At 38.2% G+C, this 16,074-nt stretch overlaps 1 protein-coding gene across 6 annotated transcripts in view; it reads left to right on the plus strand.

The window, feature by feature from the left end:
* Positions 1 to 16,074, plus strand: part of ECPAS (Ecm29 proteasome adaptor and scaffold) — a 126,879-nt gene that overhangs the window by 107,196 nt on the left and 3,609 nt on the right. For all 6 annotated transcript variants that reach the window (XM_055123835.1, XM_055123828.1, XM_055123840.1 and 3 more), the window contains 12 exons: positions 1,078 to 1,167; positions 3,279 to 3,345; positions 4,180 to 4,271; positions 4,350 to 4,416; positions 4,634 to 4,825; positions 5,381 to 5,589; positions 6,624 to 6,667; positions 6,764 to 6,956; positions 8,683 to 8,821; positions 10,927 to 11,032; positions 11,713 to 11,801; positions 13,916 to 13,987. In XM_055123835.1, the coding sequence (XP_054979810.1) occupies positions 1,078 to 1,167; positions 3,279 to 3,345; positions 4,180 to 4,271; positions 4,350 to 4,416; positions 4,634 to 4,825; positions 5,381 to 5,589; positions 6,624 to 6,667; positions 6,764 to 6,956; positions 8,683 to 8,821; positions 10,927 to 11,032; positions 11,713 to 11,801; positions 13,916 to 13,987 (1,360 nt within the window). The remainder of the gene's footprint in view (positions 1 to 1,077; positions 1,168 to 3,278; positions 3,346 to 4,179; positions 4,272 to 4,349; positions 4,417 to 4,633; positions 4,826 to 5,380; positions 5,590 to 6,623; positions 6,668 to 6,763; positions 6,957 to 8,682; positions 8,822 to 10,926; positions 11,033 to 11,712; positions 11,802 to 13,915; positions 13,988 to 16,074) is intronic.

A 16,074-nucleotide genomic window follows, 5' to 3' on the forward strand; every position in this document is an offset into this window, starting at 1 on the left:
CCAGGTCAACCACGTGCAAGGCAAACTCCCTGCCTGCTGTACTAATACTCCTGCCCCAGTGATTTGTTTTTCCTTAGCAAACTATTTATTTCCTTCTTAATTCTTGAATAAAAATTTTCTAAATGCCAGAATCTATTTTATATTTATTAATTTTGGGGTTTGCCTATTTAGAAAGGTTCAGATTTTTGTAATTTGCTTCTTGGCACTGAAGTTCTAAACTTTAAAGTTCTAGGGGTCATATTAGGAGTTGCTCAGATTAACTAAAGTGACTCTGCTGTGTATACCCTGAAGTAGTTAACTGGGAACTATTTTGGAAGCAGATAATAATACTGTTGAAAAGAAGTGCATGATTTTTAGTGCCTACTGATTACCAACATTTAATCTAAGTTTTCTCCATAATTTTTGCTGGATTTTTGGAGGAAATGGAAAACTTAAAACAATAGGAATTGTTGGCAAATACTAATACAGCACATTCATCAATAATGGAAACTAGGTTGTTACATTTTCAAAACTAAAGTGTTGCTATTTTCCCCCCTGGTGTTTGGGTCACATTTGGCTGCACTCAGGGATCACTTGTGGTCGGGCTCAGAGGACCATGTGCGGTACTGGGGCTGGAACCTTGGTTGGCCACGTGAGAGGCAAGAGCCCTACTCACTGTGTTATCACTCTGGCCCCAAGGGCAGGGCCTTTCATAAGAAACATGGAATGATAAAGAAGTAAGCCCAGAGATACCATTTTCCCCCCCTTCCTTTCTCCCCTCCATTCTTCCTCTCTCTTTTTTTTTCTTGTTTTTTTTTGGGGGGGGGGGGCTGTTCCTGACTGTGCTCAGGGCTTCCTTGTGGGAGATAATTTTTTTCTTAGTAAACATTATTTTCTCCTTTAGTAGATTGATATTTTTGCATTGCTTTTGTAGTTATGTTTAAGCCCTGGGAATAGTTTATCTGTTTGTAGTACAAGTGTGGTTTTAACATTGAAATCAGGGCAAAAGCCATTGAATATATATTTGACAGGGGTAGTTTTTTAACTGTTTTACTTAATTTTATTAATGTGCACTTTATAATTATTTTCTTTCAAAAGTGCCTGCAATATCTTGATGTGTCTGTGCTGAGTGAACTAGTTCCTAGATTATGTGAACTGATCAGAAGTGGTGTAGGTCTTGGAACTAAGGTAAGTAAGTTCATTTTTCACAAGAGGAATTTATATCTATTGAGTTGAGTGATTTGTGCTACAAAACATAGCAGTCATCATGTTTTAAACTCTTATTTTTTTATAAAATCCAATACTTTTTCCATTGTTTTGTAGTCCTATTCTAACTTAATAAGTAACTCATTTGGATATAAAACATACACTTATTCAATAAATGTTGTCTACAGGAATAGTGGAACCATTTCTGTCCCCGGATTATCCAGGGCAAGCTTTCATGGTTCCTTGTTAATTATCAGTTATTAATAGAAATGCTTATCCCATTATTTGGCCATAGCTGATTTAGTTGTAATAAATAGTTTTCACTGAGGGGTCATTTGGGGCGGGGTTAGAAAATTTCTTCCTCTCCAATACCATTCAAGTCCCAGACCTCACTCTCCATTTTCTTTTTTATTAGTGAATCACCATGAGGGTACAGTTACATATTTATACATTTTCGTACTTGTGTTTCCGTCATACAATGTTCGAGAACCCATCCCTCCACCAGTGCCCATTCTCCACCACCGATGAAACCATCCCCCCATCCTCCCCACCCCACGCCGCCTCTGTGGCAGGGCATTCCCTTTTGTTCTCTCTCTCCTTTTGGGTGTTGTGTTTGCTATAGAGGTATTGAGTGGCCATTGTGTTCAATCTACAGTCCACTTTCAGCACGCATCTCCCTTCCCGAGCCGGTCCTTCAACCACATTTTACTTGATGTTCCCTTCTCTATTTGCTCACTCTCCATTTTTTAAGTCTAAGCATCTCACTTTTTTTCCTCCTGATACAATTAGCACTTATATTTCATTTTTTTAATGTTTTAAATAAAGAGGTTAAAAATTACAAGTTTATAATTGCTTTTAATATTTTGATTTTCTCTTTATTTCCTTCTTTATGCACTTGTCTTCTCCAGTATCCTCTTTAATGGCCAGTCATAGTCTGTTTAGTGGTTTCCAACTACCATCCCGTGGGCTGGTGCTGGGCTGCAGCATTTCCTGCGTGTCTGTGGGGAAGTGATCACTGCACAGACCGGGGCCAGTCCGGGGCCAACTTATTTAAGTTCGATAAGCTTAAAAATCACTAGTCTCTGCAGAGATTCTTAAACTTTTTCTATTCATCACCCCTGACTCCTGTGAACTTTTTTCATAACACTGGTATATGTGTTACAGATATATACAAATTAAGCATTTGCTAATATGATATCATAAGTTTATTTTAGAACTTTTTCTTTTTTTTATTTTCCAGTAATCCCCACCTTTAGTTATATGATCTCACTTGGGGCCATGACCGTAGTTTTAGAAGCCTGGGCCTGGGCCTGTTGTGTGAGTGTAGTAGCCTTTAGTTTCCATTTAATTTTGGCCTCCTTAGTGTTGTTTGGGGGGCCCAGGGGCCATTCCTGATGATACTTGGCAGTTGGTTCAGTGTGTGGGCCCAAGGATGTGGTTCTCTTCAGGCCCTGTGGTACCAAGATCACTACTGGCAATGCTTGGGGGAACATCTTTAACCTATCAAGGAACAATGTACTGATTTCTTTAGCTCTTTTTGTTTTTTTTAAAGAGCTATGATGAATACTTTTGAGCACATTTGAAGCAATTTCTTTTAGATAAACTAGTAGACCTAGCAACATAGACAAGGTGATATGTTGTCCTCTCAAAAAAGTATGTCAATTTTGTTTATTTTAAATAGTATTTATGAATACCATCTCCCCGGCTGCAAGCATTGAGAAAATTGTGTTAATAATTTAAGAATTTCCCCCTTTCTAGGTTGAATCAGAAAGGGCTGTAAGGCTTCTTGTATTAAAAAAATACTTTTTGGGGGGGTGGAGGGGTTTGGGCTCCACCTGGCAGAGGTGCTCAGGGCTGACTCTTGGCTCTGTACTTAGTGCCCTTGACTTTGCATGTGGTCCCCTAAGCATGACTCCTGGTGGTGCTCAGGGGACCAGATGGGGTGCCAAGGATCAAACCCAGGTCTGCCAGTTTAAGGTGAACACGCTACCCACTGTGCTATTGCTCCAACCCTGCTTTAAATTTTTGCCATAGAAGGTTTGACAGAACATTGTTATGTCAAACTTACATCTTTGCTTTTCTTAACCCTGTAGGGTGGCTGTGCCAGCGTCATTGTATCACTAACCACTCAGTGTCCCCAGGACCTAACGCCTTACTCAGGTGAGTTTATCAAAAACGTGAATTCTGATATTTTTATATAATGATGTCTTGTGTGACAGGGTTTTAAAAGGAAAAGTATCATTCAGATATCTTGATGACATGTTCACTTTTTCCTCCCTTGCCCTTTTGTTTACACAAGTTGCAGGAATGGTCAACTCTAGCAAGTTTTCTAAATTTTCAAAGTTTTGAATTCTTTTTTTTTTTTTGCTTTTGGGGTCACACCTAGGATGCTCAGGGATTACTCCTGCCTCTGCACTCAGGAATTACTCCTGGTGGTGCCTTGAATCATTTCTTAGTAGTATAAGGAGATGAAGATATTTGGCATTCTGTAGGATTCACATACTATTTATAGCTAGCTTTTCCACATTATTAGTTTTCACTTCATAGATTGATTTCTAGATGGGGCAAATGAACTTTGTGTAGCTCTCATTTTTGCAATATTTCCCCACAGTATTCTCAATACACGTGCAGTTTCAATCTTATGTCAGTTCAAAAGGAAGCAAATGGATAGGATAACTGTAACAGTTGTAGGATCTAAGCTACTGTATTAGGGATATAAAAAAAATCATATATAAGGCATTAATTGCAGGGTTAAGTTTGCTTTGGTTCTGGAAAGGGGATTGGCTATGACTCAAGTGGAAGAGCAAATCTCTTGCATCTTTAGAACCCTGGCTTTGATTCCCAGGACCATCGGCACCTCCTAGACTGCCTGGTATGGCCTCCACAGCTAACACTAACAACAGAACAGACTAACTGTAACAGTCTAGTTTCTGGGAAAAGAGCAGAACATTTGGTCAATTGAATATTAGATTGTTGTATTTTTATTTCTGATAGGTAAACTCATGAGTGCTTTGCTTAGTGGCCTGACAGATCGGAACAGTGTAATTCAGAAATCATGTGCATTTGCTATGGGCCATTTAGTTCGGGTGAGTTGACTTTTTAAACAATTAGGTAATTATAACTTCATAATGAGAAATAAATCAATAGGATTATTTCTTTTTCAGACCTCACGTGATAGCAGCACTGAAAAACTCCTGCTGAAACTTAACGGCTGGTATATGGAGAAAGAAGGTACCTGATTCTCCTGTTTTTTTACAGTTACAATTTAAATGTTTGAGAAACCAAATCATATCTTTTCTTACTTTTTTATGTGCTTTTTGCCCCGAAAATTTCTAGTTTCTCTTACCTGTTTGTTTTGTTGTATGTAGTCATATTGAGCTAGTAATCTTAGGTCAGTTATTTTTAAAAACAATTTCATAAAAATCACTTTTTTCCCCTGCTTCTCCAGAACCCATTTACAAGACCTCTTGTGCATTGACTGTACACGCGATTGGGCGGTACAGCCCCGATGTGTTGAAGAATCATGCCAGAGAAGTTCTGCCTTTGGCATTTCTGGGCATGCATGAAATTGCCGATGAGGAGAAAACAGAAAAAGAAGAATGTAATTTATGGACTGAAGTGTGGCAAGAAAATGTACCTGGTAAGTGAACAGTGTCTATGAATTAAAACTATATCTTAGCCCAGCAAGAAGTTTTTTTACTCATATGCCTGTAGTTATTTTTTCATCACTGTGACAATATATGTTCAGTTTGACTTGAAGCCTGTCCAAATTGCTGTTCTCAAGGTGGCACTCAGTTATTTACTCGTCACTGCCGCTTGAGAATAGAAATTCTGCCCAAGCAAAGTAGTAGTTTTATTCATTTTGAAACTGTAATAGTGATTTTCTGTTGCTTTAGAGTATTATTTTAGAGTTGTACTTCACCACTGTTTTCACCCTGACAAATATTAATGGATGATAGCTATTGCATATCATCTTCCTGTGGACATAACCAAGTTTATAAAATCCTTGGTTGTAAAGTTAACCTATGACTCCACCTACATTCTCTCTTTTTCTCTTTAAAGTGGTGTGATGTTTTGTTGAGAATCACTGTTTTAGATTGATCATTGTTTTGTTTTTTAAGTTAGAAAAGAGAAGTGAGTGAATTTTTTTGTCACTTAAAAAAAAGTTGTTTAATTTTGCTTTTTCATAACCTAGGTTCCTTTGGTGGCATTCGCTTATACCTGCAAGAGTTGATTACCATTACTCAGAAGGCTTTACAGTCTCAGTCCTGGAAAATGAAAGCCCAGGGTGCAATTGCCATGGCATCCATTGCAAAACAAACCAGCTCCCTAGTACCTCCGTATCTGGGAATGATACTAACCGCTCTGCTGCAAGGCCTCGCTGGGAGGACGTGGGCAGGAAAGGTAAAGGAACCGTTCGTGCCCAGTTAAACTTAAGGTATCCATGAAGAACTATGACCTTGTATTTCATTACTATAACAATAAGAATCTGGTTTTATGAGGCTTTGTTTAGATGGATTGGTTTTTGTGAGCCAGATTTTCTAGTTGATGGGAAATTTGGGTAAATTTTATCTGATTGTGAAATTTCACTCAAGTGTCCTCATGTGCTATGAAAATCATTGAGTACTGTGCAATAATGCTGGAAACTGACTTTTATTTATCATATTCTCCAAGATAAGTTTGTTTCTTTGTTTGGGAGGTTTGGGTCACACCCGGTGATGCTCAGGGATTACTCCTGGCTCTGCACTCAGGGATTACTCCTGGTCGTTCTTGGGGGGGACCATATATGATGATGGGAATTGAACCCAGGCCAACCCAGTGCAAGGCAAATGCCCTAATTGCTATACTATTGCTTTGGTCTCCAAGATTTAAAGCAAGTGGTTGGGTTACATGTTGTGTTTGTTGATTAAGGGACAATCAGGATTGGGCATGATGAAGTTGAATAAGTAGCAAGACAAGCTGTCTAGACCTGGGTTTGAGCTTTTATTTTGAGTCCATCTCTTGGGTGTGTATTAATGAGTTATTTTTATGATACAGCAGTGAGAGTATTGTACTGAGAGTGAACATTCGAGAGGAATATGAGATTTTTTTTCAACATATAAGGATCTGTTTCATGTAAACGTCAGTAGTGATCAGTGCAGTATTTTAGAAGAGTTGCACTTAGTTCTGATTCAGTGGTTGACTTCTGCCTCTTGACACATGAGCAACTTAGTTTTTGTATGTTTTATAAAATGGAGTTCACGACAGTTTCTCTAGCTTGTGAGGTCTGAGATAAAGTTTTGCAGACATGCTTATAAAACAGAGTACATTTAAGAGAAAATAGTTGGCTTTTGTTGTCATAGTTTAAAAATATTCCTGAGGGAATTATAGTCAGTGTCTAGGGAATGTGCATCAGGCATGTGTCCTTAATGGTGGTCTTCCATCTTTCATCCCTGTAGGAAGAACTATTGAAAGCCATTGCCTGTGTGGTGACAGCTTGCAGGTAAATGTTCTTTCCATGAAGATGCCATTTCTTAAACTAAACCTGAAAGCTGCAGTCTTTATTAACTGTTCTGATGCTTTTGTATGGACCTTGTAGTGCAGAGCTGGAAAAGCCTGTGCCCAATCAGCCCAGCACAAATGAAATTCTCCAAGTTGTTCTGAAGGAGTGTTGTAAAGAGAATCTGAAATACAAGATTGTAGCAATCAGCTGTGCAGGGGATGTCCTGAAGGCAACCAAAGAAGACAGATTCCAAGAGCTTTCCGACATTGTCATACCTCTCATCAAGAAGGTAATGACCACTTAGATGTTGATTGACACTCTAAAAAAATGGGCGTTTTTTTGAAAAAGGTTTTCTGTGTTCAATTTGCATGCTTTTCCCCAGATCAGTATATTGACTGCAAATAACTGAAAATATAAAAATATCATGGCCTTAAAATTGAATGTTGTCTCACACAGTAGTTTCTGTGAGATTCTGACCCCTCATAGAGGCCAGCTGTGCCATCTCTAGTGCGTAGCGATTGTCTTCATTGCCCATCGTGTATCTGGATGCCAGGCAGGAGATGGCACAGGAGACTGAGAAAGGATGAAGGATCAAAACAGGCACGTTAGTTTGTTTTAAGGACTATTTCCTGGAAATTGCCCTATGGCACTTCCACTTCTTTTTCTTTCTATAGTATTTAGCCACACAGCCACATGTGGGTCTAGATGAGGTGAGAAAAGTAGTGTTCATTTCAGGGGCCCGTTTGTCCTTCATAGAAGAAGAGGGAGAATGGATGTTGGCGTGAATGAGCAACCTCCATCTTAGTTAGGAGAAGGTTAATCTGAGCAGATACAGAAGCAGTCCCAGTCGTCCTAGAGCAAGGCCAAAGAAGTCAGACTGTCACTGCTGTTACTTCTGCCATATGTTGGGTGGACTTTAGGGTGAAATAAAAAAGGTTTTGGTCTTATTTGGGAAATAAAGTACTTTTTAAAGTTCTGGTTCAAAGAAAGCAGGGTCTTGTTTTTCTCATTTTGTTTAAGAACCAAATCCTTTTTTTTTTTTTTTTGCTTTTTTGGGTCACACCTGGCAATCACAGGCATTACTCCTGGTGGTGCTCAGGGGACCATATGGGATGCTGGGAATCGAACCCGGGTCGGCCGAGTGCAAGGCAAACACCCTACCCGCTGTGCTATTGTTCCAGCCCCAAAGATCCAAATATTTTAAATAGCATTCTTATTCTTATGTTAGTGTTAATTTGTGGTAATTTTCTTGAGATAAAACAGCTCAAAGGGTTGGAAAGATAAAACAAGCTCTTAAGATAGTACAGAAATAGTATAGAGGAATGAATTGGCACTGCTTGGTCTCCCAGAACTACCAGATATGCCCCTGGAGACTGTTGAATACTATTGGGGTGACCTTACTGGTACCCATCACCAGAGGGCTGAGAACGACTATATCATTGAACCCTAGCACTGAACCGTCAGGTCCTGTTGGCCTAGGCTCTGTGGGAATGGCCCTTGGGTCCTTAAGCACCAGTGGTAGGTCCACCCTGGGGAGTTCTGACTTATTAATTAATATCTATTACATACATAATGATAGCATGTAGGTAGACTTGGAGGAATTGCATTTTAAGTTGTTATCAACAAGTAGCACAAGTCATTTCTTGGCCTTTTTTGTTAAGGCATATCTTAATTGCTTATTAAAAAACTATTGGCCTAGCTTATTAAGGAGAGTGTGAAATTAGATATTTATTGAGTTCTTGCATCTTTAATCCCATTACTCTAATTTGACTTTTTATGTGGTGTTCTAGGTACTACATATATATTTTCACCTTTGCTTAAAGATTTTTTTAAAGAATTTATCAAATCTATTAGACCTTTTTTATTCCTGTTGGAAATTTGAAAACTCCTATTTGAGAATTAAACATTTATTTTTTGGTTAACATCTCTAGTTCTGTACCTTTGTATTTAATAGTAATTGCAATTTTGAAGAAAAATATTAAAATGTTATTTTCTTTTTTCTTTGACATGCCTAGTACTCACCCGAAAGCACTGGCATTCGGACAAATAAAAATGAAGATGAAAATGAGAAGGAAAAAGAGCTTCAGCTGGAAACTTTGCTGGGAGCCTTTGAGAGCCTGGGCAAAGCCTGGCCCCACAACGTGGAGACCCAGCGTAAGCGCCAGAACCTGCGTTTGCAGTGCTCTTGCCACATGTTGTTTGATGAAGGCAAAAATGTTGTGTGTGACAAATTATAGTTGTCTCTTGAATAGCCTCATATATCAGTGAGCATTATCCAATATAAATTGTGCTTGTGCCTTGTTGAATAACCTCACAGACCGTTGTATTAGTTTGCTAGAGTATCTAAAAATATCCCAGATTAGAAAATTACTTCTTTATAATTCTAGAGTTTGGAAGTCTGAGATAAAAGTTGTTGGCATTGTAGATTTCTTTTGTGATGTCTCCTGGCATATATATATATATATATATATATATATATATATATATATATATATATATATATCCATATGTGGCTATGTCCTAATCAACTCCTCCGTTACAGGCATCCTGATAGTGGACTAGGGCCCTTTCTAATGATTTCTTTAGACCTGTCTCAGAGTACTGTTGCATCCTGAGGTACACGTAAGGCTGACTTTAATATATAAATTGGAGGGTAGATGTTAGTCTTGTGGCCAAATCTTCATTAAGCAGGTGAAATCTCTGTTTCACTGAGAATTGTACCTTTTTGAGACATTTTGAGAATTGGAAAAGTATTTCCTCAGGACTAGGTAGATTAAAAGTAAATCTTTATTTCTGGATTAGGTTGTACTTAGTTAGGAAAAGACATCCATCATTGGTTGATGCTCCTCTTGACTTTTGTGTATGTAGGATTCTGCATTGTTTCCCACTGAAGATCAGTATTGATTTTTTTTCTTTTTAAAATGTAATTGTTTTGGATTTCCCAAGTGATACCAGGGTGGAGAATACCTCCCCATCTGGGTGGTTTTCATCTAGTTGGGCTTCTGTTCAATGCAGGGACCCAGGGATCTGGTGCTTCTTTGGTACTTTAATGTCTGGGGTTACCCGGAGGTCTCCAGGATTGCACTCAGTGATGTCTGTGGAACCAGGCATCAGTGATGTTGGGGGACCAGCTTATAGTGCCAGGATGAAACTCGGGTCAGCAAGGCGTGTGTCTTAACTCATGTACTACCGCTCTGGCTCCTGCAGAGCAATTGTTCTTGAATGTTGTAATAAAAAGTATTGCTGATTAGTTGATTGGATATATCTAAAATCAGACTTAGATTATACTTAAGCCTTTGTGAGTGCTTTAAAAAGTATATTGACTATGCATAGAAAGTATTTCCCAAAAGATATAAATATTTTAGTGTTTTTTCTTGGTTATAGATGGCAGTGAAGTCCACTTACTTCACTTTGCTTGATGAGTAGAGAATGTTAAAAGGACAGAATTCTATGAAGTCTGTGATACATTCAAAATTAACATGGCAGTTAGTTTTAGTATGTCATATAAATGTTTATATCCACTTGCCTGTTGGAGATGTTTGAGAATTTAACTGTCCCTTACTGGTTTCTCATGTATGTATATTATAAATGACTCAGTGTGTCATTTATAATTTCTGGGTTTTGTTTCTTTAAAGTAGAAAACAGGTTATAGCCTCTTAAGCAATCCGAAGGAACTTTTCTTGATTTTACCTTCATTTATCTTTACGTTTTATTTGAAAGACACTAAATTCTACAGCATTTTAAAGTAATCCTTTATTGGGTTTTGTAACTCCGGTTTCATTTGGTTATTAATTAGAATTATGTTTATATGTGCAATTAGAATAAAATGCTGTTGACTTGCTGTAAGGTTCTGGACAATTTGTGCAGAGAAGAACTTTTGGACTCAAGAATGCTAAATTTTTGGGCTTTCATTCAGGGCATTGCACAGGTGAAAGTGAGTAATGCTGTATTCTTGGAGGGAAAGGATATTGCCTTGTAAGTGAATATTTGTGAATTGTTCTGTCAGACTTTTGATTGTGTAGGAACTTTTGTGACTAGGGAAATTTGTTAGGGAATTGAGAGCATAAAGTCTGCTAATGTTTGGAGTTTTAATAAAAGAAATTTTCCCTTTCTCCTTTCCCTAGTCCTTTCTTTCTCTGTATCTCTACCCGTCTGTCTGTCTGTCTGTCTGTCTGTCTCCCTCTCCTTTCCGCCCCTTCACTCACATATTCTGTCACTTGTGCCTTCATATTTTTTTGTCCCTTTCTGTTTTTCTCCAGGTTGTCATCGCCAGGAACTGTGCAAGTTGATGTGTGAACGACTAAAACTCAGCACGTGGAAAGTGCAGCTAGGAGTTCTACAGTCTATGAATGCCTTTTTTCAGGGGTAAATTGCTTCATTGTTCACTAATTTATTTTGCCTTTTGCCCTCCATTACTGTTCTACATGTAATCAATGAAATTCTTACAAATCTTAAAGCTAATAGTTGTGAGGTGTGTGTGTGTGTGTGTGTGTGTGTTTGTGTGTGTGTGTTCTACATGTAATCAATGAACTTCTTACAAATCTTAAAACTAATAGCTGTGAGAGGTAGGGGTGTGTGTGTGCGTGCATATGTTTCTTTGGGGGAGATTCTTTTTTGGTGGGATGTGGTCCTGTGTGTGTGTGTGTGTGTGTGTGTGTGTGTGTGTTTCTTTGGGGGAGATTCTTTTTTGGTGGGATGTGGTCGTGTGTGTGTGTGTGTGTGTGTGTGTGTGTGTGTGTGTGTGTGTGTGTGTGTGTGTGTGTGTGTGTGTTTCTTTGGGGGAGATTCTTTTTTGGTGGGATGTGGTCCTGAAGCTCTCAGCCCGTCTGTGCAAGTCTGATGGTTCAGTGTTTTGGCATCCCGATGCAATGTTTCTCAATCAGGCAGTGTATGGGGGGGTGCAGGGTGGGGAGGCATGCTGTGATATGGATCAAACTCAGGGGCCCTGAACATGAAAGCATGCACTCATTCCTTTAAGTGATCTTTCTGATCCTGGAATGTTTCTTAGTAACTAGCATTCATGCCTTGTTTTCTCATTTGTACAGATTAATGCTTTTAGAAGAAGAGCATGCAGATCCTGAGGCTTTGGCTGAAATTCTTCTTGAAACTTGTAAATCAATCACATACTCTTTGGGTAAGTTTGGTAAGCTGACATGATAAGGAGTTGTGACTTTATTTAATTTATTATTATTATTATTTTTGCTTTTTGGGTCACACCAGGCAATGCACAGGGGTCACTCCTGGCTCTGCACTCAGGAATTACTCCGGTGGTGCTCAGGGGACCATATGGGATGCTGGGAATCGAACCTGGGTCGGCCGCGTGCAAGGCAAATGCCCTACCCGCTGTGCTATCGCTCCAGCCCCCTATTTAATTTATTTTTTAAATTTGTTTTGGGGTTCTGATTTTTAATGCTCCAGGACCTAAACTTCAAATATGCCTCAATATTGTGCTAGGAAATAAGTTTGTGAATAGCTACTGATTTATTTCTTTTAATTCACTCTTATGCACACTCAAACTAATCTTTTATTCTAGAACTGTAATGTAGGATAGCAATATATAGATAAAAAAAACTGTGATGTAAAACCATTTTTTTGAAAATACTTTCAAATTTACAGAGAGTAGTAATAAGCATACATATAATACCTGTGTATCCTTCATCCAGAGTTACCTGTGAATATTTTGCTTCATTTGCCTATCATTTGCACATTTGTTTTTATATTTTTTTCCTTGGACCATTTGAAAGTGTGTTGTTTACAGTCTTGTCCCTTTAGTTCTATAAATCCAGTGTGCATTCTCTCGCGAGAATCACTACAGTGGAGTGATCAACTTTAGCTGGTATTCAATGGTAAAATATTTTAATTGGTGTTCTGCTATAGATTATGTAAGTTTTTAGTTGACCAGTGTTATTTCTAGATTCCCCCTCTCTCTCCCCTCTGTTAAGAACAGTGGAGGAACATTTACTGAATTTAGCTGTCGTACAGTTTTTGTCTCCTGTAACCAGGCATGCGCTGTCTTAGCCATTCTCTGTTGTTCAGAACATTGACAATTTCGAACAGCTTCCTTTCCCCTCTTTTAAGAAACAGATTATTTCTCAGGTGAAGTTTCCCAGTTGGGATACTCCATAAGTGATGTGGAGTCAAGAGGCACACAGTGTCCATCTGGCTTCACTGGCCATGTTAATTTTGGTTATCCGGTCAAGGTACTACACATTTGTTTTTACTGAATAGATATTATGTCTGTATAGTAAAAACGTGTGTTATATGCATTTCTTGCATCTTCTGTCTAATAAGCAACTCTGGCAATGCACTTTCAAGACTAGATAATCAGCTTCTCTTGATAACTGCACCTAATAAGCAGTCTTGGAGAAGACACTACTTTAAGACCCTGTAATGTGCTGCTTTTCTTTAAGTTGTCTTCTCTGGACTTAGCATCCGTCAATGGTTTGCTCTGAACCAATTTTTTACCAAGATTTTCTAACTCTTTGTACTTCCTCCACATAATTTACCATTTGGCGCTTGTCCTCCTATTGTAAGCAAGCTCCTTCCCTTGCCTCACCTCTTTTCTCTTACCAATATGGAGTCATGATTCTTTCCTTTCCCCATTGGTTTGATGTAGTTTTCCTTTTTTCAGTTAACTTCTCTTTTTGTCCCAGATTTCACTAGTGGAAGCCTCTTCAGAGGGTCTCCTCTGTCTTCTTACCAGGTCACGGTTGTTTTTTTGCAGATCAGTACTCAGTTGTATAGCAGGAAATCAAAACTTTTTTTATGCGTTTCTTGCATTAGGTTCTATTGTGTGTTTAATTTTTCAGCACATGATTTGATTCTGAGCTAGGTGCTAGGACATGACAGAAGCATGTTTCAGTTACAGTTTTTGGAGGAAGCACGCTTTTGGGTAAAGAACTGGTAGCTAAGAAACTGTCTACAGAATTGTCCAGTGTCTCTCAGTTGGCCTAGTTTCTGGGCTGTCTAACATTTTGTGATAAAATGAGAAAAGAATTGCAAAATTACAGTCCTTTCTAGGTATCAGATGATGAGTTTGCATATAAGATAGTGTTTGTCCATTTGTAAAATACTTCTTTTAAACTATTTTCAGGTATTGATGATCGAAGTTTGTTTGCTTACTTTAAGACAGAGATATTTTTCTTTGAATTTGTAATTTCTAAATATCTTTTAGTAATACTAATTAATCTAGAAGTTTTTGTTTGGAATGTAAAACAAATAATGTGATCTATGTGATTTTCTTGTTAGAAAATAAGACCTACTCGTCTGTGAGAACAGAGGCTTTATCTGTGATAGAATTGCTGCTTAAAAAACTTGAAGGTGAGTTCTTCACATTTTTCCTTATTTCAGAAATTTGTTTCTGAACTTTGCTTCCAAAAAGCACATACACTACAAATAAAGATACATGTAAGTGGAATACACAAAATGAATACCTTTAAATTTTATTAAATATTTAACTTTGGTACTTTGGCTACTATTAATATAATATAAAGCTGAAGTTACTTCAGATACAGAAGTTTTGTTTCCATTGTGAGTCCTCATCTAATCTGGGTTAATTGCACTGCAGAGTTGATAATGTCATAGTAGAGCCCACTATACACTGAAAAGTAGAATGTGAAAAATATTTAAAAGTTTATTCTCGTAAAATTAGATGGCAGTTTTCTTAATCCTATTTCTTCCTTCTTTCTCTGTCTCCTCCCACTCCCAGTGGTGCTCCTGAGAACTGGGGCCCCTCCTGGTGATTCTTAGCAGGCCAGCAATTGAATCAGAGGGCTCTGCAGTGCTGAGGATAACTCTGAAATTGTGGGGGGCCTGTAGGGTTGCACACAACAAGGCTTGATGCCGGGGTGACCATGTGGTGCTGTGGATCGAGCTAGGTCAGCCTCATGCCAGCGCACAGGCAAGGCATGTGCCTTGTATAATCTGTTCTGTTCTTTTTTTTCAATCCAGAGGTAGATTTTTTTATTTTTATTTTAATGTATCTCTTACATCTGTGGTAAAAAAGAAATACTGCTATTTTATCCAGTGGTGTATCTATAATTTTAAGTACAGGCCTCTTTTTTTAAAAATTCTGTTCTTACAAAGTTATTTCAATCTGATGGATTAAAAATGAGGAATATAAAACCGCTGTAAATAGAATTGCAAACCACAGAATCTCAATAAAGAATTAAAGAGTAAAACAATAAAATTCTAACTCAAAAGTAGAATAATAAAAGGTTCTGTTAAAAAAATTAAGAATGGGGAAAATGGAAATTTTCTTGAGAATCTTGTGTAGTTGCTATTTATACTTCTTTCTTAGCAATTAAGATATCCTTTCAAGGACTTAATTGGACAGACATTTTTGCTTCCTTTTAATTTTTTTATTTTAGGGGTCTTTTTTATTTTAGCTTTTGTTGCTGTGCTGGGCGTCGAACCCAGGGCCTCATACAAGCACGGCAAACGTTCTGTTGCTCCAGCCATATCAAAGGCCTGTTGGCCTGTTTTCCCAGGGATATAGCTGAGTGATGAAAGTCTTTTTCTTGTGTATTTGAGTACCTGGTTTTGGTACTGGGCACCACAAAGCAAGCAAAATTACCCAGGCCCTTTAGACAGTTGTCAGCAGATTGTTTCAATTTATCAACTGTGTGCACAATTTTGGATGAGAAAAATGGGATGGAGAAGTTGAAATAATTTCCTTAAAATTCTGCTTTTAGAAAGTGACAGAATCATGTTTGAGAGATAGTGTGGTGGGTAGGGCTCTTGCCTTGCACCCAGCCGACCTGGTTTCATTCCCTGGCACCCTGTATGGTCCCCTGAACACAGAACTTGGAGTAAGCCCTGAGCACCACTGGGTGTTGACCCACAAACAAACAAACAAACAAAGATAACAGAATCTAATAAACAAGATATATACTCTGAAACATTGTCACAAATTGTTCAATAATGGCTTCTTTTTAAATTAATGGTCATTTGTTTAAACTGATTTTGCTGTTATGAAATTTAAGATTTTTTTATTGTGCATATCTTACAAAGAGACATTTAAACTTTTATTTATTTATTTATTTACTTACTTATTTATTGCTTTTTGGCTCACACCCCGGCAATGCACAGGGGTTACTCCTGGCCATGCACTCAGGAATTACTCCTGGTGGTGCTCAGGGGACCATATGGGATGCAGAGAATTGAACCCGGGTCGGCCACATGCAAGGCAAATGCCCTACCCGCTGTGCTTTCGCTCCAGTCTAAGACTTTTTTATGTTTGAGATGACTATTTTGTTACATATTGTCTTGTGTTATTTCCTACCTTCTGCTTTGAGCCAGTCTCCATTTCTTTTTGTCCCACCAGTGCTGGGGGGAGGAAAATAAAACTCCCTGCTTGTGTTCTCAGGTTATTGTAATTAAAATTTTTTTTTTTAATTTACTGTATG

Source organism: Sorex araneus, chromosome 1, assembly GCF_027595985.1.
Source record: "Sorex araneus isolate mSorAra2 chromosome 1, mSorAra2.pri, whole genome shotgun sequence".
NCBI classification, from domain to species: domain Eukaryota; kingdom Metazoa; phylum Chordata; class Mammalia; order Eulipotyphla; family Soricidae; genus Sorex; species Sorex araneus.